Genomic DNA, 24,796 nt, shown 5'->3' with positions numbered 1-24,796 from the left:
CTTGGACCCTTGGAAAGAGGGGACCCTCAGCTTTCAGCTTAGGACCCTTAAACTCCTGGGGGGTTTCTGGGTACTCAGAAACCCCCCTGCGTGCGCTACTGGTATGGCATTTACCCCAGCCTCTCTACATCTAGCTCACCACTCCCACATAACATGCCAGTCAGGTATAGTCATAACTTAGTACTTAGTACCACACCTTTCTTGTTTTCCTAGTCATCTGCAAGTCTATGGTTGAGAAATACTGTCATAGAGAGCCCGATTCAGACATCTCTCTCTAACCTTTAAAGACATCACCCAAGTCTTTCCTCCCTACATCTCATTATCCTCTACACTCTGGCCCATTCACTTTGTTTAGCCAACAACACCTGTCTCTCTGTATAACATATGTGCTCTTAAAATAAAACACCCTCCTACAAGATTTTGTTTCCCATCTCTAAAATAGCAAATTGTATGCGATCTTAGTCTAAGCCACCTATTTCTGACCTTGGACACTGTGTTACCTCTCTCTGACCAATATGTACTAAGCCTCAGAGAGAGATACAGTTGATGGAGATAAAGTGGGTTATTCTAGTTTGCTGCATGTTCGCCATCCACCCGCACTGCTAGATGGTGGGCTTGGGGACGGCAGTGGCGGGGGGGGGGCACAGCCCATGGGATTGACCAGCATTTCATGGTTCTTCCCATGAAAACGCTGGGAGTTCCCATGGTAGTGGCCCGGTGATGCGGATATGTGTGGCGGGCAGCTGAAGTCAGCAGATGTCAGCTGCCGTCGCGCTACTGCACAGGGTGCTCGGAGATCTGAGACATTACAGAGGTGTCTCAGATCTGTAAGCACTGGAGAAATCATTCGATGCTCGCCGACCATTGAATAATTTCTCCCTTGCACCCAAGGCTGCAAATGAAAATCATCCATTCACAGCCATGTGGGGGTTCCCAGTGTGCAAGGGGGTGGTGGGCAGCTGTGCGGGCGGCATCTGGGGGACTCACAATGCTGCAAAATTAGCAGAATTCCAAGTCAACCAGAATAAGGTCCAAAGTGCCAACCAACCATCTGTGACATGGCAGTTAGGAGCTGATTGGCTGGTACTTTATCTTTATCAATTTTATTTATCTCTCTCTGAGAGTTAAAAAATTGACCCGTGTCCCGGGATAAAGCTATTCAAATGTTCTAGCCTTCATATTACTTATATTTTATACTTATTTATATATTGGTATATAGATTAATTCTTATTTGATCTATACAGCTAAACATTTATCAAATATATTGCTTAACTGATATAGCTGGACCCACAACTACAATACACTGTATTGCTGTTCATCGAATGAAATGTATCAAAAAAAGATTCCCAGTTTTGCGTGACATTATCTTTTTACATTTCATAAATAGTAAAATCCTATATTAATGGAATACCCATACATACTATATGTAATGTATCGAAGAAGAAGAAGAAGAAGAAGAAGAAGAAGAAGAAGAAGAAGAAGAAGAAGAAGAAGAAGAAGACCAAAAAGAAAAATAAGAACAAAGACTATAGAAATGTACTTTGGTCCAAGCCTTGGCCTTTTACTGACCTTTACGAAATCTCTATAGCCTTAAATGGACACCTCACTAATCAATACTGTTATTAATAAGCACAATCTCAGCACTGTTCTGGCTTTTATCAGATAATAAATTATCGTAAAAACAAAGCAAAGTGACTGCCTAATCAATAGTTTATATTTTTTATGCTTCATTGTAGATAAATGCCTATATTTTGAATGGGTACAAATTTATATACTGTACAGTAGCTTCATTTTCATGAAATTTTACCAGTATTACATATGCAGTATGTACTGCATACACCTGCCTGGTTTATAATACCAGGAATCTTTCATTTGAATCAAAAATGTACATAAGATTCATCTTCTTCATGTACCTGGTATAATTTATTTGGTAAAATAACTTTCTATAACAAATTTACTGCCTTGTACGCATATGCCTAAATCCCAGAGGCGTTGGAGTTGCTTGCCTCTGGGCTCCAAGCCTTGACGGGGCACCTGCATGTACAGCAGCACTGGTGTGCTTCACAGCAGGACCCATGAGAGACTGTTGCTCTTCTAACAGATCTCTGTGGCGCACAGGGTGTAGAGAAAATCGCCTCTATTCTGTTAGTCCTGCCAGCATCTGCAATTGGAAACAGGGTGGCTCCCACCTGGTATCGCTCAGATTGTGCTGCAGCAAGTGATGGTGCGACACCTCTGCTGGACAGAGAGATGGAATCCACCAGCGAATGCTGATTCTGCAATTTGCAGATGGCTAAACCTCATGCTAACCCATCGCCCGTTGTCACTCAGTGTAGCTGTAGCCCTGCCAAATCAGTGCAGGCTCCGGTCCCTTTAGACCAGATGAGAGTGCTATTTATAGAGGAGGTGGCACAATGCTCCAACAGGAAAAATCATTTGAGTTTAAGTGATTGCAAATGGATTTCAGGGGCTGCGATATTTTCGCAGCCCATTCACAGGATAACATGGGGTGTGAATTCCCTCTGTCGGGGCGGTGGCTATCTGATCGCAGGGCTCTGCTTTTTAGCAACCCTGCGATCAGGTCTGAATCAGGCACTATGTTTTTATTATGGATTCAGGTCTGCTGGCTCAAAGGCTTAAAAAGACAGAACCTCCTTCAAGAATATCAATTAATAGGCACCTAGGCTGATGAAAATGGATTGTAATGGACAAATATTACTGTAGATAGTTTTATTAATATTATTATTTATAATAATTACAAAAAAAAATAATAATAATAATAATCAAATAGATAAAAACAATAATTGCCAACATTAAACATACCATCATTTCTATTAGAAAATTGCAAATCTGTGACAAAAAAATAAAATTGTTTGGAGGTGGAAGTATTGATATTTTTAATAAATAAATAAGCATTATTTTACATAACACAAATTAAAACCCAATTATTTTGATTTAAGCACTGGTATGGTCAGGATCCTACATTAGATTCTGATTAATAGAGCTTCGAGAAAGCTTCTGAACTCAACCACATAGCTGAAGGGATGTGATTCATATCTAGTCCTTGATTAAACACTGTAGGCAGCAGCTTTTCCAGCAGAGTGAGATTTCAGCAGAGGTTCAAGGAGATTAATTGTAAATTGACTGATTTAATCCTGCCTCTGAATCTGTATCTGTTCAATCTAGGGCTGCTGTGCTGATGGTATATGTGTGTGTGTCTTTCATCTAAAAATTATGTTTTCAGGCATGAGAGACTTGTATAATGTAGACCTGTACCCAGAAACTGCCATCCTTCATTGCCTCCGAACTCCCCCTCCCTACCCTTTCTCATACATTTATGAATAGTTACATAGTTCCATTTTTACAATTATTTATTATGTGTTACATTTAATCTATCAACAGGATGCATGAATTCAACATATTGAAATATTCATCTTGCTTACTCTTTCTGGATTTCATTTATTATCCTTTATTTGTATGGCGCCACAAAGGAACCACAGCACCCATTTACAGAGCACATAAACTAATAAGTAAAACAGTGACTTACAGTTGAATACAATAGAGGACAAGTACAGGGTCCATAACCATAGCTGCATCAGCAGAGGACACTGAAATAATAATCGGAGTGGCAGAAAACGGGTGGATTTGGTGCCATCAAAGATGGTTTAAGTTTTAGAAAGAAAAGCACATTAGGGAGGAGAGCCCTTCACCTGAGAGAGCTTATGTTAAGTAACTACCAAGGGTGCAGCTGCTATGGGGCCATAGCTGTTTCCAAAGCCCACAGCTCCCCCTGTACCCAATCACTAAAGCAAACGCTCCCCCCTCCCCTGCGGAGAGTGTCCGCAGCCACAACAGACTCTCCCTGGCTCCGCAAGCTACAGCCATGGGGGATTTAATTGGGAATGTAATGGCACCCCCCCAACCTTCTGAAGCAAACGTCTGCTCCAGCCTGGCCGGCTCCCATCAGTGCTGTGATTCACCTGTATTAAGGGTTCAGGGCTTAATGACATGAAGTGTCTGCACCCATCAGAGACCTCTGTGACTCAGAGTGCAGTAGTGGGGTAGTTATCCCTCCCCCTTCTCTCGCTCTCTCTTTGTACTCCTCTATGTCTCTTTCTCTTTCTCCCATACCACTCTTTCTCCCTCTCTCTCTCTCTCTCTCTCTCTCCCCCTCTATCTCTGTCCCTCTCTCATCTTTCTCTCTCTTTCCTTTTCTCTGTCTCTCTCTTCTCTTTCTCTCAATCCTCCACACACACACACTCTCACTCACTACCTCTCTCTCTCTTACACAATCTCTCCCCCTCTCCATTTCTTTCTCCCCCTCCCTTGAACTCGTCACACTCTCTCTCTACTCGGATCACTCTCTCTAGCTTTATTCACTCTTTCTATGATACTGGCTCTCTCTTAACCTGGTCATCCCTGACACTGTATCTTTCTTCCTGACACTCTCTTTCTGATACTCTCTCCCTGAAATTCTCTCTCTCCCCATAATACTGTCTCTCTCTCCCAGACACTGTCTCTCTCTGACAGTAAACCATTCTCTCTGACTCTCTCTCCATCTCTCTGACCACTATTTCACTCTGCTTCCTCTCTTTTTTTTCTCCAATCCTTCCCTCTCTCCCGCTATCCCCAATTCACTTTCTCTTTCTTTACTCTCTCTCACACACATGTAATAGGGTGTGAGAATAAGAAAGTGAGAGATTTTGGGAGAGTTTTACCATTTATTTTTCAGCCTGATTGTTCAGTGTAAATAATTGCTGCTTTAAAACAATGGGAAAACTATCAAAAAATATCTTACTTTCTGATACTCACTCCCTATTACATTTGGCTTATTGTCTCTCTTTCTCTCTCTTCCTCACATTTTTTCTTTCTTTTACACTTTCTCTGTCCCTCCTGTCTCTTACACTTTTCTAACAATGTGTTCCCCAAATCCCCTTGCTGAATCTCTCTCTGTCACTGCCTCTCGACACACTTTTTTACTTTTTCTCTCTCTCTCCCCCTCTCTGTCTCTCTCTGACTCTCTCTCTCTCGTGCTCTTGTTCCAATCTTTCTCCCTCCCTCACATTTCTGCTTGCACCCTTCCTGGGTTTGTAAGTTACAAAAAATGTAAAAAAAATGGGTACTCTTTACCTAGCACGGCGCCCATCGCGGGCATCGCTGCCATCGCATGCACTAAAAAACGGGTGCGACGCGATGGCCGCAATGCCCGCGATTTCCCATAGGGAACAATGTTAAAAGTGTCAATGGACGCGATTTTAGTGTTCAATGCCTCAATGCCCGCGATTTTTTCATAGGAAACAATGTTAAATGGGCCATAGAGCCCAAATAGTTCCCCTGAAGTCTGAAATGGCCCCCACAATTGTTAACGCCACCGCACGATCAACGTGAACCCGAAGCATGGCGAGCGCAGCGAGCCCGCGAGGGGCGGCGGTACGCGTCCTCCGACCTTTTCATACCCCCACTTTCCACGTCGGCGTGGAGTTGAGAATAGAATAGTGTGGCGAGATACCTTCACAGGTAAACGCGTCCCTTCGCGGGCTTCACAGGTGTCCGCGTCCCCTCGCGGGGCTCGCTGCGCTCGCCACGCTTCGGGCTCGGTGGCTCGCTGCGCTCGCCACACTATTCTATTCTCAACTCCACGCCGACGTGGATAGTGGGGGTATGAAAAGGTCGGAGGACGCGTACCGCCGCCCCTCGCGGGCTCACTGCGCTCGCCACGCTTCGGGTTCACGTTGATCGTGGGGTGGCGTTAACAATTGTGGGGGCCATTTCAGACTTCAGGGGGACTATTAGGGCTCTGTGGCCCATTTAACATTGTTTCCTATGGACAAATCGCGGGCATTGAGGCATTGAACACAAAAATCGCGTCCATTGACACTTTTAACATTGATCCCTATGGGAAATCGCGGGCATCGCGTCGCACCTGTTTTTTTAGTGCATGCGATGGCCGCGTTGCCCGCGATTTTTTACCCCCGATGACCGCGATGCCAATCGCGGGCGCCGTGCTAGGTAAAGAGTACCGAAAAATGTATCAGAAACTTTCTTTTTCCCATTTGGTGGCCAATGTATGGGCGTGCAGGTTGCAAAACTGGGCTATAAGGTCTTCTCCTGGAAAACCATATCCCTTGCAGTAAGGACACACACACACTTTTTGGAATTTTTTTTACAAATGTCTCTGAGGGTATGGGGCAATTTTAACTATTCGCACTGGGAGCCAAATTGGCAAGAAATGATAGTGTTTGTTCTGTTTGTTTTACCAAAATGCCAAAAGGTAGGAGGGCTTAGAAGGCTGTGCATATGACAATGTAACGTAATGTAAAAAGGATAATGTTAATTTTGTTATGTTTCTATAACTACAATTGCCATTACATGCATTGATATATTTGAATTACAGTATAATTTACAAGACTAGTACAAAACCATTACTAAGGTTTCTGTGTGTTGCGATACGGGAGGAGGTCCATGGAGGTGGTGGTGGTGTGGGAGTGACGCCATGAGTTACTACACCGGGTGACACCAACCTCAGTGACACCTCTTTCAGATGGTGCCAGGAGACTGACCAACTCTCTTTCTAGATTGAATGTCCCCCACCCCAAATTTGGGAATATTAAGGACCATACAAGAGAGTTGGGAAGTGTAGTATGCGCAGTGTATTCTATTTTAGAGTATTGTAGGATGTGATTTTCAAATCTAGTTCTAACATTTATTTTTATTTTTACATCACTTGCTTGTATCTTCTAACTGGAGCAGACATGACATTTTGTTAAATGAAAATATCAGTATCTTGTGATCTCTAGAAATCCAGTGACTAAATGACATCTGCTGCCTATGCTGTTGTAGTGCTATTTATGGTTCCTGATAGTCTCGCTGAAGTTCTGAGTTGAGAAAAAAACAGCATAGCTCCCCATATGCAGCCGTCAATTTTGGTTGTCATGCGCTTTATGTGGTTCTCTTCCTTTATCCAGAGAGGTGCAGACTAGTAAACTCTGACACTGTGCCAGACAATATTGTACATGAAGAACATGGTATCCTTGATTAGTTCCTACAGCACTATGTTCACAGTGATTTTATGCAGTGACACACTCGACTCCAGTGAAGTGAGTATAGTACATGGATGCTGTATGTGCGGTGTGCTCCACTGTACCAAGACACCTGTGTGCACTGCACACCAGGCCTGCACTACACTTCAATGATCACATTTACAATGCGATCTGGGGGGAATATTAGCACCCAGGATCGCATTGGAAAATGAGATCCTAACGGCAGGATGCATCATCCCCAGATCGCAGGGACAGGGTTCTGAGGGGGTCTGCGCATGCGCAATGAGCTATGACCCCCGCCAACAGTGCTGAACACCCTGCCCCAGCAGCAGTGCAGTGTGTGGTAGTCCATAGGCTACAATGGGCTACCGCCATCTCAGAATGGTGGTAGCCCAGGGATGCGATGCGCTGCTGCCCGATGTTGATACATTGGGCTGCTTCCCATCCCCCATAGAAACCTATGGGAGAGGCGGTCGGCGGTGGCGCAGGAGGGATCGCAGCAGGGATTGAAGATTCCTGCTGCAGTCCTTCCTGATACATTCTGGGGAAATTGGTGTTTTCGGGGATTTAGCCGCAAATATAGAATGATAAATGGGCCACTAAGGCACTTCTTCCCCCCTATCAATTAGGAGATCTAGAAAAAAAAAAAAACATGCCCGCCACTAGGATGAGGCTGTCAGTCAGCATATCAGCCCTCACCTGGGCCATGGGCAGAACTAGCGGCAGTGCACCAGGGTCTGCACCAGAACGTTTAGTCCTAAATCAATATACCTTTCTGCATCTATCTATTGTTACATTTGTACAAAATATGGAGAACAACAAATATGGAGTTTACAACTCTTTAGGCTTCTAATACTAAAACTTTCTGGATCAACTTTAGTAGTTGCAAATGTTTTGTAATAATATCCCATCGCTGAGTAGCTCAGGTACATTTTTGACAGATATTTTTATTCTGTCAGGAGACCAGATGTGCAATATATTTTTCTATGCACTTGGAATCATTACACGCAGAAATGACTACTTACAAAACAGACCAGTTTTGTTCAGAGCAGCTACCAAATGTCTATGCAGTCTGGTGCTTCCCTTCAGGGATCTGTCATATATCTCCATTTACTGGAAACACAACAGAGCTGTTATTTTTATTCACTCCGAGCAGCGTTGCAATCTGTATGTATCTAGTATATTTTCTTCATTCATACTGTAGATATATTATTTATTACGGATTTAACGGCTACACCAGGGAGACAAAGACTGTGGGACATGTTCACATTCAGTGGCGTATTGAGAATAAGTGCAGTGTGTGTGGTGCACACAGGCCCCAGAGTCACTGGGGGGCCCACCCCGCACACGCTGCACCCATTTATTTTTTTAATACTAACCCCAATAGGCTGCAGCATATGGTGGGGTCTGAGTGCTCTAGACCCCACTGCGCATTAGGTTAATTGTAACCGTAGCCCTCCCGCAGCTTATCGCTAACCGACCCCTCCCACAACCTAACCCTAACTTCCCACTTCATCCGAAGCCCAAACCCCACTGTAGTAGCCTAACCCTCTACACTCCTCCTAGTGCCTTACCCTAACCCTCATACACACCTTGGGGATCCATTGGCTATCGGGATCCTGACTACCATGATTCTGATCGTATTCCCTCACCAATAAGTTTTTGCTATGTGCATGTACAGCACAAATACCGCCATTGTTCCATTGTTATAATAAGCAAACAATGAAGGAGCCAAAGTAATTACCAGAACAGCTTCCTATTGGATGCACTGTCCTGGTTTTAGTGGCATATAGTCTGCTTAATGGGATTAGATTTCATCCGTTCTAAAACTACAGACACTCCACCTTAAAGTATAGCTTTATGTTTGGACATATTCTTAATATTCATGTTTTCTCCTACTGACAATGCTTTTTATCTCACAATCATTTCACAAACTTTAGAGTATGTGCACTTAACAAAATGCTTCACGTACGAAATGTGTGAAGGTTACTAACAGCCATTACATGTACTAATTTGCCAACACCTTCATGGTGCAAAAGTGTTCCCATAATATAATGCCCAAGGCTCTTTTTATTACTGGGATTGTAATAAATAATTCCTTCATCAATACCACATATAAATCATTGGCCTCTCTAGATCAAATCTTTCTTTTTTTCTTTTGCATTGAGGTCAGGCACCTTTTGTTATTTTAAAATTTGAACAGTATGCCTATTCAGCAATGTACACATTAGTGAATAAAGGGAGGCACGGGCCTAGGGGCGGCACCAATTAAGGGTGGCACGGCAGGCTGAAATTGTTAAATTAATAGCAGCATGGCAGAGCGGGTGGGCAGTGATGAGCAGCGACAGCGCCATGATTCATCATATGTCGGTGGCAGCACTGCTCGTCACCTGCTGCTGCCCACCCGCTCTGCCATGCACATTACATCACCAGTGATATATATATATATGTGTGTGTATGTATGTATTTATGTGTGTGTGTTATATATAAAACGGGGGGGGGGGGGGGGGGGAATGTGCCTAGGGCCAGCCTGACCCCTAAATTTGCCCCTGGTTATATGCACTGTATTATATGATACCTCTCTCTTCAAACAGTACACACCGTTATATTTATGGTTTTATATTCCATGAATCATTCATGTGATGGTCGTAGGACCGAAAATATCTGTTTCAGATAAGTTGTGTTTATAGATATATATATATATATATATATATATAGTTTATATACACCCCTTTGCTTCTCCTTGGTGTGTTATAACACCCCTAGTACACTAGTAGTCCCCACTTCCTTTATTTCAAAATTGCTCTGTGGTGTGTACTCCAGCACAGCATTTTACTGGACGAGGAGCTGCCACTCACATACTACAGTGAGGAATGTTTTACAAGCAGCATTTTTTACTTTTTGCACATTTATCACCTAAAATTGTATATTGTATTTTATATTTACCACCTGGGTGCCCCTCCATTCTCTCCTTCCAATATATACATAGATAGGTACTTACTCCCCAGGCTGAGACTAGAACTGTTGAAAAATAGAGGCACGGAAAAGCTGACATTTATTAAAGCTCAATTTAGCAATCTGCTTGTACTCCCTTTTATTCACCAGTAGTGTATATGGGCGCAATGTTAATAAAAAAAATAGCGATGGAGGTAAATATTGAAGAACATATACTCACCACTCTGACCTAATGATGTTCCACACAGCCATCTATTCATCTATTTAAGGCCACTGTATGAGGTAAAATTAGTACAAAATCCCTCATTACTGCTCTCATGCTGTCCAGTGATCTCACTGAATACATTAACACAATTCTTCAGCATGCAACATACATTTTTGAAGTCAGTAATATATAGAAAATATAATGCTGTGTATAAATACTGCTCTTTCAAAAACAGCTTTTGTATTTATATTGTTTATGTGCCATTGTTCATCTGGTTGACTAGTACTTGCATGCTCTGGTCTACTAAAACAGCTTGTTTCACTGTTATTTTATCAGAGCATCAGGAGGTGTGTGATCTCCTTCCCGAGCTGGCTCACTGAACTGTAAGTAACATGAAGAGACAGTCAGTCACATGTACCGTGGATTGAAATCTCTCAAGAGAGACAATGCAGAGAGAGCAGGCAACATCTCACAGCTCTAAATGTGTGTTTTGTTATGATTGGAGCTTCTAAAATCACTTTAGTCTCTGGGATACGACTTTGACAATGCAGAGTCTGAGGGCAGTATTCAATGAGACTGAATCGCCATGTTCTACGGTGAATGTGTGCTATTTTCGTGCTTTAAAGTGAAATTTTTTTACTGAAAAACTGATTGGCCCTATTTAACATGCACTATTCGCCGACGGCGAACAGTGAATGACGGACAATTCACCGTCTGATAGTCGCCGTAATTCACTGTGGTTTTTCAATGGGTTTTTCAATGTGATTCGCCATGAGTGTAGTCAATGATCAGATGGCGAATTGCTTTCTAAGTGATTTTTGCCATGTGTCACCATGTAGCAATCGACATCTTTTTATGGTGAACTGAAGTGTGATCTTTTAAAATAAAGGTTTTTTTATTATTTGGTGTAAAAAAAATCAGTATTTTTTTTCTGTGAAGGAGCATGCTATTTTTTTCATGAGCTTACTGCACATGAATATATATACCGTATATACTCGAGTATAAGTCGACCCGAATATAAGCCGAGGCACCTAATTTTACAACAAAAAACTGGGAACACTTATTGACTCAAGTGGGACCCTCACTCGAGTATAAGCCGAGGGGGGCTTTTTCAGCATAAAAAATGTTCTGAAAAAGTAGGCTTATACTCGAGTATATATGGTATTTAATTTGTAAAAAAAAAATTACGCATAACAGTCAGCAGGGGGCCGGGAGCGGCTCATTAAATATTCATATCTTCACTTCACACTGCTCCCGCTCATTACATATGCACAAGCTGGAGCAGTGCAGCGGCTCCCTACCCCAGTCCCGTGCCAGCTTCTACTGTCCCCCCGGGAGCCCTGCTTCTGCCCCACAGTGTCCGGCGCACGCAGGGAGGCTTTAATCTTCCTGCCTGACGCCATCCCCCGGCTCCCTGCGGCGTTCGCCGCAGGGGTTAAACTTCGCCATCAGGGGCAGCGAGCCCCTGCGGCATTGAATACGGTGACAGGGAGGGCTGGCAGTGAATGCTCCAGCCCTCCGGAACACGGCGACTGTGCAGCGAATCCTAAACAGGATTTGCTGCACATCGCGATTATTCACATTGAATACTTCCCTAAATTGCAAATGATTCAAAAATATTTTTGTAAGTATAAGTATAGGTATTTTTATTGTATTATTTTATATTGTTTTATCCCCTATTCAGAAAATTGGATATTTTTGTATCTATTATATATTTTGAATTATAACTGTTGTATGCTGTATGTAAAAAGACACCAAACTATTTTAGTGCTTTTTTTTCTGTTATAGGCAATATGGTAAGGTGCGTTATATACAATACAGCAGACACAGATGCAGACTTGTTATTAAAGTTTCTAAAATATCCACACTTCTTAGTCTTAATCAAAGTACAGACAAATATGAAAATGGAGTAAGCATTGACACAATCCTAATTGTATTGCTAATGATGACACAATGTAATATGCTTAGGCCTGAGCCTGTCATTTCTAGACAATTTCTTAAAAGTTTCTTCCCCAATATAAAATGTATTTAAATGCTGTAAAGAAATCCTGCTGAATGAAAATACATCTTCTGTTGTGTTAAGCTGGAGATTTATATGCAGTATACAGTACTTCTATGCCAGTATGCAGTCAGTGGATAGACAATGTCTAGTTTAACAGGCACTAGGTTGACCACAAACTGCCAAAAAGTCAACACAAGCTTATGGTCGACATAGGCAAGGTCGACATGAGTTTTTCATGATTTTCTTTTTTTTAAAAGGTGGTTTTTCATACTTTAGTATCCAAGTGAGCATATAGAGGGAATATAATAGTGTGCTGAGGACAGCGAGGCACCGTTTCCAGAAGCATGAGGAGTAAAGCGAGCCACGCGAGGGGACGCAGTACATATGTACGGTGTCCATGTCAACGTACAATTAAATAGACACCAAAATATCATGTTGACCTTTTGACTTTGCTTATGTTGACCATAAGCGCGTGTTGACCTAAGGTATGTCGACCCTTTTCGGTGTCGACCTAGTCAATGTCGTCCATTAGTGGTTGATTAGTGACTGTCAAACTAGACATTGTTTATTGTGTATACCATAACCTCTATGCCAGTGTCACCCTTCTCATAAAGCACCTGCCAACAGTCAGCCATTTTTAAAGTCACTGATGTTTCCTGATCTGGAAATAGCAGCCTGAATATTGGGCCATTTTGAAAATTTGATAAAAAAACTATGAGTGATACAGTTTTGAGATGAAAATTGCATCACTCATCTGGCTAGCAATGGGAAGGTGATACTGTTATGTTCACACTGCAGGACTGTCGCAACAAACGACAAACACTCAGTTGCATCTTCTGTCTCCAAAACAGTCTGTACATGTATACGGCATGTATATTTTTTCGCAGAATGATTCTGGAAAAGATATTGTAAGAGGAGATATATCAAACATTGGAGGGTGATAAAGTGGAGAGATAAAGTACAAACCAATCAGCGCTTCTCGTTTTACAGGAGGTGATGGTACTATCTCTCTCTCAACTTTATCATCCTCCACCCTGTGTGAGAAAATGGATCCTTCATGTCTGCAGGAATTAGTATTGTCTCCCTTCCTATTACCAGGGACAAGGAGACATGTACTCTGCTACATAAGGTTCATTGGGTCCACAAATATGTCGTATCAGGAGATTGCTATTGAAAATCAGAGGCAAACAGCAGTTAAACCTACTCGAAAGGCCTTGGTCAGAACTCCCAAGTAAATTATTAGGTACTTGTGTATTTACAGGGTGCCCAATTTACATACGTATGGCACCGTAGGAAAATCTCATTGCATTGCATGAAATTTTGCGATGCAATTTTCCTTAGTTAATTTTTAGTGCACCCCTGACTGCGGATCACATCGCATTACATGCCATTTGGGGTACGATTTATCATTGTATAAGCACCCATGGTACTTCATTTTAAAAGCACCCATGCACACCCCCACTATCCACTTCACCTCGAAGCATGGCGAGAGGAAGCGGTTACGCCTCCTCCCGACCTTTTCATACCCCCACTATCCACGTCGGTGTGGAGTTGATTTTATAAAGCGTGGCAAGCGAAGCGAGCCACCGAGGCCGAAAATACATGTAATCCGCAGAATACATGTAATCCGCATCCCCTTGCGGGACTCGCCCCACGAGGGGACGCGGAATACAAAGTAATCCGCGTTCCTTCGCGGAGCTCGCCACGCTTCGAGGTGATGTGGATAGCGGTGGTGTACATGGGTGCTTTTAAAATGAAGTATTATCACATCTCATCGCATGGGTGCTCATACAATGAAAAATCGCATTGAACCGCAAAAGGTATGCGATGCGATCCGCGGGCAGGGGTGCACTAAAAATGAACTAAGGAAAATCGCATCGCATAGCAACACAAAATTGCATGCGATGCGATGCGATTTCACTACGCAGAATAGCCCACTAAGCAAATAGCTTAGTATTAGTATAGTACTATAGTATTATACATGTATACGTGGGTTTTAGACTTCAGATGACCTGAGGTGAGGATCTTTAAGGGCTCTAAAGCACTACATCTTTAAGGGCTCTAAAGCACTACCGTCTTTTCATATGGGCTTAATGGGCACTTATCCAGGGTCCCCAAGTGTATAAGGGCCCTATGTTGATAGCTGCGGATCCCCTTTTTCCAGGGATACCAGAATTTTGAAAATCGGCCCTGGGGAACTGGAGATATCCAACTTCAAAGCAGCAGTCCACATCTGACCTGTTAATTGCAATTCCCAGTCATATTTCTCAGGTTCTCTCTGACTTAGAGTTTTCTGAGAGTATATTCCAAAAGCTGGGACTCTCCCCTTTCTGTCGACACTAGCTGCTTGTCTCTATCATGCCCAGAACCAGAGATATCAGCCTTCCAGCAGCCGGTCACTGCTCCAGCTCCAAACGTCTGGTGTACAGTTTTATATTTTTGTCAATGGATTGCTCTGGCTCCTGATCTCTGATCCCCAAGTTCCCAGCCCCTCCTGAAAGTTGGGACTTTAGGTTTTTATACTATTGAAGGCTAAGAAATCTATTTCCAGATAATGGCGATATCTGCAGTCAAACAAGCTGCCCTTCCACCGGAAAATTACGAATATTAAGCCCACTCCATTATCCAACCCTCCCCTGTGTGTAAAACACCCCCTAGCTCCCTGGAAGTCATTTACAAGGAACCCTTCATTTAGCTCAGTGCCCCCTTCCACACGTTAGTGTTCTCCCTCCCACCACCTGTGCAGTAAAGGAGTAATTAGCAGAAGTTACTGCTCCAGGTCCTACATGTTGAATGGAAGATAAAGCACCCCCTGCCACCTGTGGGACATCAAAGCTGCTGCTGATAGCATTTCCCACCCCTAGGAGGGAAAATGGGTAAGGGCCCCAGTGCATTGCTTTGCCCAGGGGCCCACACTGCTGTTAAGACGGCCCTGATACAAGTTGGACTGCTTACAAAAACATATGTTAATATTTATATATATGTACACACACACACACACACACAAACATGCGTGCACATTCACAAGCAATCCTGGTATCACGTGGTCTGATTACTGGCTGTTTTTAAAAACATTGAAATCACCATGTGTGTACTGCTCATACTAAGAGACAATGATGTGTAATCAGTGTAATCAGTCAACAGATGACTAACTAAAGTGAGCAATGCCGGCTTCAAGAATAGATGTGTAAGCTGGTTGCTATGAACAGGGAGAACCATTTTGTACCAGAGTCCTATATACAGTAAATGGCCAATCCATATTAAAAGTCTAAAGTCAGCTCATGACTAATAGCAAGTGATGAAAAGGTCATATACTATAAAAAGTTGCCATTTTACTGCTGCTTAGCATTTCCAATCACAAGCCATGTTTATTGATTAGATATTTAACAAGGTAAACTGGGAAAAATATTGCTACCATTTGAGCAATGTTACAAAAATCCCATCTCCTCAGCATTCAGAATAACTGCATGGTAATGTAAGTTTCAGGTACAATAGCGGGGAGAAACGTAATGGAACCATTGATTTCATATCTCATTATTTAGTGAACTCATTTCATCTATTGGGCATTTGAGAGGGAGCAATTTGTCTCTCCTGAAAATATTCCCTGCCAGACCGCAAGCTGTGATTGTCGCGGCTGAAGTTCTGTACAGACTGGGGTAATGCAGTTGTTGCTGACAGTTGCAGTAAGCATATGTATAGTGATTTCTTGCTACAATACCTTTCATTGAGTGGCACAATGATGTCTTGCAACATCTTAGCAATAGCAATCCTCTAATCAAGCTGTCACTGCTCATCTTCACGAAGGCAAAGGACATTAAATCAAATAACTATAATGTTTACCTCCAGAGTCCATTGATTGCTGCTTTCTTAACTTCATCCTTTATAACTTAGAAAAGTAACAGCTTGGCCTCGCTTTTGTGTGTAAGAAGCAAATGCTGAGAAATGTGACAGAGCACAAATAAGACGAGCTACTATACAGAGCGATGACTTGTTACTTTGAATTGCTTAAAGCTCTCAAATTCCACTCATGCCTGTAGTATTATTATTATTATTATTATTATAATTTTATTTATAAGGCGCCACAAGTGTTTCGCAGCGCCGTACAAAGGAACAATACAGGGAAACAAAACTTGGCATAACATTGAATAAATAACAAAAATACAGTACAAATAAAGAGCGCCACAGATCAATACACATTACAGCTTGGATATAAGTAGTGAGGACTCAATCAACATACAACTAGAGGCTTGAGGCCAATGATGGAGATGAGTATGCAGACGAAGATGGTCACTGAGTGTTGGAGTAAAGGAGAGCTGTGAGTGAAATGTGAAGAGAAGTGGGCTTTGACAACAGGAGGGAAGAGGGCCCTACTCGGAGGAGCTTACAATCTAGTAGGAAGAAGAGACAGACAGATTACAAGAGGTGCAAGCGAGGGGGTGGTGGTTAGATAGCAGGATGTAAACAGGAAACAGGCAAGGGGTCTGAGAACCAGCTGGTTTATGCAGTGGAAGGGGTACGCTTTGATGAATAGGTGAGTTTTCAGTGCCCGTTTGAAGCTTTGCAAGGTCGGGGAGAGTCTAATGGAGCGAGGGAGTGCGTTCCACTGAAGGGATGCAGCACGGGCAAAGTCCTGTACTCTAGCATGGGAAGCAGTGATCAGGGTGGAGGAGAGACGACAGTCGTCAGCTGACCGTAGAGGGCGGGAGGGTGTATGAATGGAGATGAGGTTAGAGATATATGGAGCAATGGAATTAGAGATGGCCCTGTATGTGAGTGTGAGGTGTTTGAAGAGGATTCTGTAGGGGAATGGAAGCCAGTGCAGATTTTGTTGAAGGGGAGTAGCAGAATTAGAGCGGCGGGAGAGGAAGATAAGCCTGGCTGCAGCATTGAGGACAGATTGGAGAGGAGCTAGTTGGGATTGAGCAAGGCCGGTGAGAAGAGCATTACAGTAGTCAAGCCGTGAGATGACCAATGAGTGGATGATCAGCTTAGTTGCACTCTGTGAGAGAAAGGGCCTGATGCGAGCAATGTAGTAGTAGTAAGCTCTACACGTTACATACTGCCATTAGCATGTCCCAGAAAAATCTATTCATGTTCATATATTCATTTTTATACTCTAATGGTGCCCACACAGGGGCCCTTATTCAGATCTGATTGTGATACAAATTTGTTTGGAAAAGGGGCAAAACCATGTGCACTGCAGGTGGGGAAGATGTAAGATGTGCAGACAGAGTTAAATTTGTGTAGGGTGTGTTGAAACTGAAATCTAAATTGAAGTGTAAAAATAATGCAGCCAGTATTTACCCTGCAAAGAAACAAAATAACTCAAATCTAACTCTATCTGCACATGTTACATCTGCCCCACCTGCAGTGCACATGGTTTTGCCCATTTTCCAAACAAATTTGTACTACAATCAGATCTGAATAAAGGCCACGGTGTGATTCTCACAATGCAATTTGAACTTTTTAGTCAAATCGCATTGCGTCTAGTTCAAATTGCACCATTTATTTTGCCTTGCGATACAATGTGCTCTCCAGTGTAGTCCATATCAAAAGGCAAAATAGTATGTGCAGGCAGGTATTTTGTACTACATCGCATCGCGTCTAGTTCATAATGCACCCTGTGTAGGGAATCACATTTGTTATGTAATTTACATATTTAAATTACATATTGTAGTCTATTCCAATCTTATGTAAAGCACAGGGTATAAAGTTCAAATCGTATAGCACTGAATACCAAATTGCATAGCACACCTACCTTGTATAGCTCAAATCGCACCTAACACACATCTCACTCCTTTACCTTTGGACACCTTTACAGTGTATTGTAATATATGTATGGTCACCTAATCAACCAATCAGAAGCAGCTAATTAGTGTTGGTGACCTCTTCAATAGCATACGTGTGTATTTGCACTTACTGTTCCCTCAGACACCCACAATGCTATAGCTACTTATAGGCATATAAACATCTCTGTGAGGGTCAGAATCTGTTCACTGTCACATGTCATTACTGACTTGGCCTACACTAGATAATCACTACCTCCTCTCAAGTCAGCGGGAGGCACAGGCATGGTATCTTAAAAGGGGGAGGCCTGTGTGCAGCCTGCACCAACCAGGCCCCTTGTCTGTCAGCAGCGCTGTAGAGTCTCACCACTAGGGGGCTCAGACTATAATGTACATGCTCAGATCTCCAGGAAAATGGTGCTGCAGCCATTCTCCCATCTAATTAACTACTAGGCTTGCACAAAACACTGGGACTATGGCAGCAATGTCATTTTCTCAGTGATTTCATTGACTAAGACTATTTTTGTGAATGTTTATCCCAATCACAGCTATTACTTACAGTAGGATAGAGCAATAGAAAGAGATGCTCTCTTTCATACTAAGTACAGTATGTTCAGCTGAGCCTTCTGGTCCCATCCTGTCAATCTGTAAATTAATTCACACCCAAGACCATCTGCGACCAGTACGAGAGAACATGATTAGTAAAACACAATGACTGCACCTTCCTTAAAGAGTGAAGTTAATGTTTAATCTACAGAGGCTGAAAGGGACATTAACACATCTAATCTCCATTAGCATCATGGATAATATATAGCAGCAGTAAAAGTATTCACATTGGCCACTGTACAGAAAAACTATAAATGTTTGAAACATTAACTTAATATTTCAGATGTTATTTTATAATCTTCCTTTATCCTGGCAGTATTGCAGCAGTTATACAGTGTTCCCAGAAAGGCAAGTCTGCAGTGATTATTTATGTCTCTTTCCTCATAATCTTCAACACAGTGACAGTGAGTGGTAGCAACAACATAAAATGACTAATGTATTCTGTACATCCCTGCAGCTGACAGAGATTACAACATGAACTGCATGGTCCTGTTGAGGACATTTAGATGTTACAGAGCTACATACTGACAAGAGTGGCAGAACCTGCCAAACTTAGTTGTATTTTGTATCTATCAAAATATCAAAACGTGTACAAAAAGCAAAACACACACAAACTTTTCTATGATCCTTCCACTTCCATTTCCTTTGCCGTGACTCCCTCCTTCTCCACCCATTAGACGGGACACTGCTGGGGTTTTCGGCACCCCCTGCAACTAAAACATTTGTGCACTTCCTCCCATAATTTATAAAGGTCTCACAATAGTACCCCCAATTCAAATTATGACACACAGTAGTACAATCATGCTCATATGGGCACACAGTAGTGCCCATTATTCAAGTTACGCTACACATTAGTACTCTTTATACATGTATGCCACACAGAAGAGTTGCTTAGAAATAATGCCCACAGTAGTATTGCTTATACACATAGGGCCTGATTCTTGTTCACTCGCAATAGCAAATTCTCTCTCTAATGGACAAAACCATGTGCACTGCAGGTGGGGGTAACATGTGCAGAGAAAGTTACATTTGGGTGGGGTTTGTACTTCAAAGTGATATCTATATTGCAGTAAAAATAAAGCAGCCAGTATTTACCCTGCAGAGGAACAAAATAACTCACCGAAATCTAGCTCTATTAGTCTATTATTTTGTCCAAGCCTTATTGGACAAAATAACTTGTTTTATCAGTCATGAAGTGGAATATTATGGATTTTCAGGCAAGAATACATTCATAGATCCAAAACATTTTTTGAGCTAAGTTTAAGTCCATCAATGAAGATGTCTGACCTACATAAAACCTACATAAAATGAAGAGTTGGCTCCCATGTTTTAAAGAAGTAAATGAAATGATCTTCTATAAAATGTAAAGCTGTTTTAGTTCAAATTTAGTATTACCCCTTTCTTTTTTTTTCACAAAGGCAGGTCCAACTCCGGATCGCTATCCCGGGTCTGACCCGAGTCCAGCACTTTCACATTAATCCCGGCCATTATACAGAGGGCGACCCAGGGTTTAACTCTTCTTATAACCTGGGTCAAATTGCCCAGTTGGTCGACCCAGGTTATAAACTGTGATGCTTTCACACCGCACCTTCATCCAATAATCATTCACTAAGTTGGAGGGCAGCTGTATTTAAATAATTTTAGGGTCAAAAATATAATGTGCATTGATGTGTATTTTTGTTTATTCGCTTTGAATGTATTCATGTTAAAGACTTATATGTTGCCTTCCAAAACTTTGATGTATTTTGTTTTTCAGGGCAAATTATGACATCAACATCTAAAGGCATCTTCCGACCATTTCTAGTTATCTGCATCGTGTTGATTTGCTTCATGATATGTTTATTGATATATGTGAAACCAACAAACAACTGGATCTCAAGCCCCATCGAATCTGCTAACTCCGTGCTTAAAATGAAGAATTTTTTCTCAACTAAAAGGGATTATTATAATGAAACCATCATTCTTATTTGGGTCTGGCCTTTTGGACAGACTTTTGAACTCAAATCCTGCCAGTCTCTTTTTAATATCCATGGGTGCCATTTAACCACTGACCGCACACTGTACAATAAATCTCATGCCGTACTGATACATCACAGGGACATCAGCTGGGACTTGACTAACTTGCCAGTGCAGATGAGGCCACCATTCCAGAAATGGATCTGGATGAACCTGGAATCTCCCACTCACACACCACAAAAAAGTGGCATTGAACATTTATTTAATCTCACATTGACCTACAGACGAGACTCAGACATTCAGGTGCCTTATGGCTTCATGGTCATAAGCACAAAGCCTTTTGAATTTGAAGTGCCAAGCAAAGACAAGCTAGTCTGTTGGGTTGTCAGCAACTGGAACCCAGATCACGTTAGAGTAAAGTATTATAATGAACTCAACAAATACATTGAAATTCTAACCTATGGCCAGGCATTTGGTGAATACTTGAATGATAAAAGTTTGATCCCAACCATCTCTACTTGTAAATTTTACTTGTCATTTGAAAACTCTATCCACAAAGACTATATAACTGAAAAACTGTACAATGCGCTACTGGCTGGGTCTGTGCCCATAGTCCTGGGGCCACCAAGAGAAAACTACGAGAACTATATACCAGCAGATTCTTTTATTCATGTGGAAGATTTCCTCTCTCCTAGAGATCTGGCAGATTATCTATTATTACTAGACAAAGACACTGAACGGTACCTATCATACTTTAACTGGAGGAGACACTACACCGTGAATTTGTCCCACTTCTGGGAATCTCATGCTTGCCTTGCATGTGACCATGTTAAAAGACATCAGGAATATAAATCTGTCTATAATTTGGAGAAGTGGTTCTGGAACTAAGCCACCTCTTTCATGTTTAAGCACTTTCTCGAAAGACATTACAACGGTTACTTGCACCAAGATAACAGTTTAGTTCTTTGTTTCACTGTTTACTGCTCTCGTAAATTCATAATTAAGCATAAACTTTGTCAAACATAGAAACATCTATCAGCTTTAGAATCCACATTTCTTGACACTCCACATGTAGCAGCAGTTTGTGCGCACAGAGAGATTTATCTACCGTGAACTTTAATCATTTTTATTTTTACAAAGTTGCTGTGTTATGTAGCAGTCTGGAATCATCATCTTCTCCGTGTGATTGTCTATATGCAGTCTGAATCAAGCTGCAAGTTATAATGCCAAATATCACAAGGATTTAGACATTGTATTATATACCGTATGTGTACTGTAAAAGAGTAAGAACAAAACATTTACAGGGTGAGAAATTAAAATCCAGAACGTTATCTATTGTTATTATTTCCATTTCAACCAAGCGCAGTTTTCAGCGTGATCTGTCATATTCATCTAGGATCAGCCATGGCTGCAAGTAACACTTTTAAGCCATTTTCTCACCCTATAAACAATCTCACAATGTGGTTCCATATTTAGAAGTTTCACTTTTACGATCATATTGATCTAATGTTATGCTACATTTGTTTATTTTTGACTCTCTTTTTTTCCCAGTATTTTTTTAAAGAAACAAGGAATGATGTTTATTTTCCTATAAGTAATTATAACACCATCACAGTCTGTATTATTTGTGGGGTTGAAAAGCAAATATATTTTTCAGTCTTTTGGGTAGCTGCTGGTTGGCTGGCTGTCATTAAAGAAAAACAGGTTTGTATAAATGTTAAGAAGCAACTGTCTCCCTAGGCCAGATGTACTAACCTTGAAAAGTGATAAAACGGAGAGGGATAAACCACCAGCCAATCATCTCCTAATTGTCATGTCACAGGGTGAGTCTAAAAAAATGACAGGTAGCAGCTGATTGGTTGGTGGTTTATCACTCTCCATTTTATCAGTTTTCAAGGCTTAGTACAACTTGCCCCATGAAAAGAGGTACACTGGAATAAAATGACTACTCATAGAAGACACTGCTATTTTTGCAAGCAGAGTTATTTTCTGATCTACAATAAAAAGAATATTATATAATACTACAATAAGAAAGCAATACAGTTTCTGACAAATTATTGTGTTTTTTTAAACAGGGCTGTAACCAATGGTGTCTCCAGAGGTGTGGCTGCAGCACAGTTCAATATTCAAATAGGGGAGCCCCATCCACTGCCAGTGAGTCAGTTTGGAATGGCAGTTGCTGTGCCTCCCCTTTTGAATTTTGATCTGTGCTGCACCCCACCTCTGAAGCCTCCCCTGGCCGTAATTAAGGGTGCGCGATCAGTGCTATCTCCCAGGTTGTAGGGCTTGCTTTTAGTTTGCAAGATGGAGCAGTGCCTAGAGCTCCTAAGGATGCTTAGAGCAGCTCTTTAATTCTCAGTGCCAAAGTGACATCGTGATATCAAGTGTTATGGGGTGGTATTGTAGAAGCAGCATCCAGATCTGGCACTGGTTGTAACACATTGTCTATAGAGACTTAAATAATTGGCAATATGAAACTGGCCTAATTATTCATTTGGTAATGGAGAAAACTGTGCAATACTGTATATTTGACAGATGCCAACATGCTACACTTATAAAGATAATATAGCATTTATATGAAAGGATATTTAACAAAATATACTGTAGGAATGGAAATGTACATCTTCAGGCATTTTTAAAAAGAACATGCATTGCGCAAGCCACATTTATATGAAATCAAAATAAGACTTTTTTAGTCAAGCCTAAGCTTATTTCTGAACATGCAAAAGCACAGTGCAAATGTAGTTTTGTTAAATCACAGTTTCTTTTGCATAATGTATCCATTTGTGTAAGCGCTTGAAAAAGAGGGCCAAGGATGCACTTTATGTAAGGTTGCCGATATGACAGGTAGAGGATGAAAAGCACATTTATTTTACACAATTCAAATACAAATGCAACACATGTAATACCTAAGGTGACAATGTTTCCTCATTCATTAAACTAAGAGTTAGAGTGGGCCAGTCTTTGATGGGGTTCTGTAAATGAGCCTTAAAGTATGTGGATTTACAAGCTTCCAATATAATTGGAGACTACTTTATTGTGTTCATGTTTTGCTTTTGGTCTTGTTTTTCTTTTGCTAATGAACTTTGCTATAGCTGACAGGCAAGTAAGATAGATAGTGTGTCGACAATGTCTAGGTAGACAGTCACTAGGTTGATCACTAATGGTCGACACTTGAAAATGGTCAACATACCATAGGTTGACATTGCCAGAAGTTCCAAGCTTAAGGCCGACATGGGCATGGTCGACACCAAAAGGTCGATTTAAGTTTTCCCCATTTTTGTGTCTATGTCAATGTATCTCGACATGGACCCCGTGTAAGTGTACCACGTCTCCTCACATGGCTCACTGGGCTCACCATGCTTCGGGCACTATTATAATCTCACTATTATAGTCTAACACTATGCCCATTTGGACAGCAAAGTATGAACCAAGTCGTTATACACCAGAAAAAGCGGAAAACTCATGTCAACGTTTTGAGTGTCAACCATGTTGACATTAAGCTTGTGTCGACCTTCTGTCAATGCAGACCTATGGTATGTCGACCATTTTCAGGTGTTGATCAGGTCACTGTCAACCATTAGTGGTCGACCTAGACATTATCGTCCCAGGGACCACATACCTCTAAGATTTGATTCATAAAACTATAAAAAAGGGAGTTGCTGCGGTTAGATGCATGATTTATATATAAGGCCTAATTCATATGTGGTTGCAGAGTGCATCACTACTGCGTACTTGGAAGCAGCAGTGATAGCAATAATATGGTAATGCAGCAGGCGCATACCCTCCAACGTGATCCATTCCATTGGGTACAAAATCCTCTGCTCCTGGATTTCCCTCTTACTATATGATTGCCCTCATCTGTGCTGATATAATTTTTCATCAATTAACTAGTTCAACACAGGTGAAGGCAATCACACATTAAGAGAGAAGTCAAGGAACAGAACATTTTTGTACCTAATGGAATGGGTCATGTTAGAGCAGGGCTGGGCAACACCGGCCCTCCAGATGTTAATGAACTACACATCCCAGGATGCTTTGCATTAGTTTTGCTATGTGGCCATGCTGAAACTGATGCAAGGCATGCTGGGATGTGTAGTTCATCAACATCTGGAGGGCCGGTGTTGCCCAGCCCTGTGTTAGAGGGTATGCAGAAGGAATCTCATATAAGTAGACACCTACTGCTTCCATTAGTGATCCATGCTGAGTCCTAGCAGTTTCTATAAAGAGGCCACAATATCTCTGT

The 24,796-nt window shown here is 41.7% G+C and overlaps 1 protein-coding gene across 3 annotated transcripts in view; it reads left to right on the top strand.

Moving 5' to 3' along the window:
• FUT9 (fucosyltransferase 9) overlaps positions 1-24,526 on the top strand; it is a 142,494-nt gene extending 117,968 nt beyond the window's left edge. The window contains exons 3-4 of one of the 3 annotated variants that reach the window (XM_083177025.1): positions 10,537-10,583; positions 20,351-24,526. In XM_083177025.1, coding sequence (XP_083033151.1) covers positions 20,359-21,438 — 1,080 coding nt within the window. In that variant the 5' untranslated portion in view covers positions 10,537-10,583; positions 20,351-20,358 and the 3' untranslated portion in view covers positions 21,439-24,526. The remainder of the gene's footprint in view (positions 1-10,536; positions 10,584-20,350) is intronic. The other 2 variants (XM_083177026.1, XM_083177024.1) reach the window with 2 other exon arrangements.
• The last annotated feature ends 270 nt before the right edge of the window (positions 24,527-24,796 follow it).

This window comes from Crinia signifera, chromosome 3 (assembly GCF_055691185.1).
Source record: "Crinia signifera chromosome 3, ASM5569118v1, whole genome shotgun sequence".
In the NCBI taxonomy this organism is placed as follows: domain Eukaryota; kingdom Metazoa; phylum Chordata; class Amphibia; order Anura; family Myobatrachidae; genus Crinia; species Crinia signifera.
The sequence above is the reverse complement of the archived record's forward strand: the minus strand, read 5'-3'. Positions and strand labels throughout refer to the sequence as shown.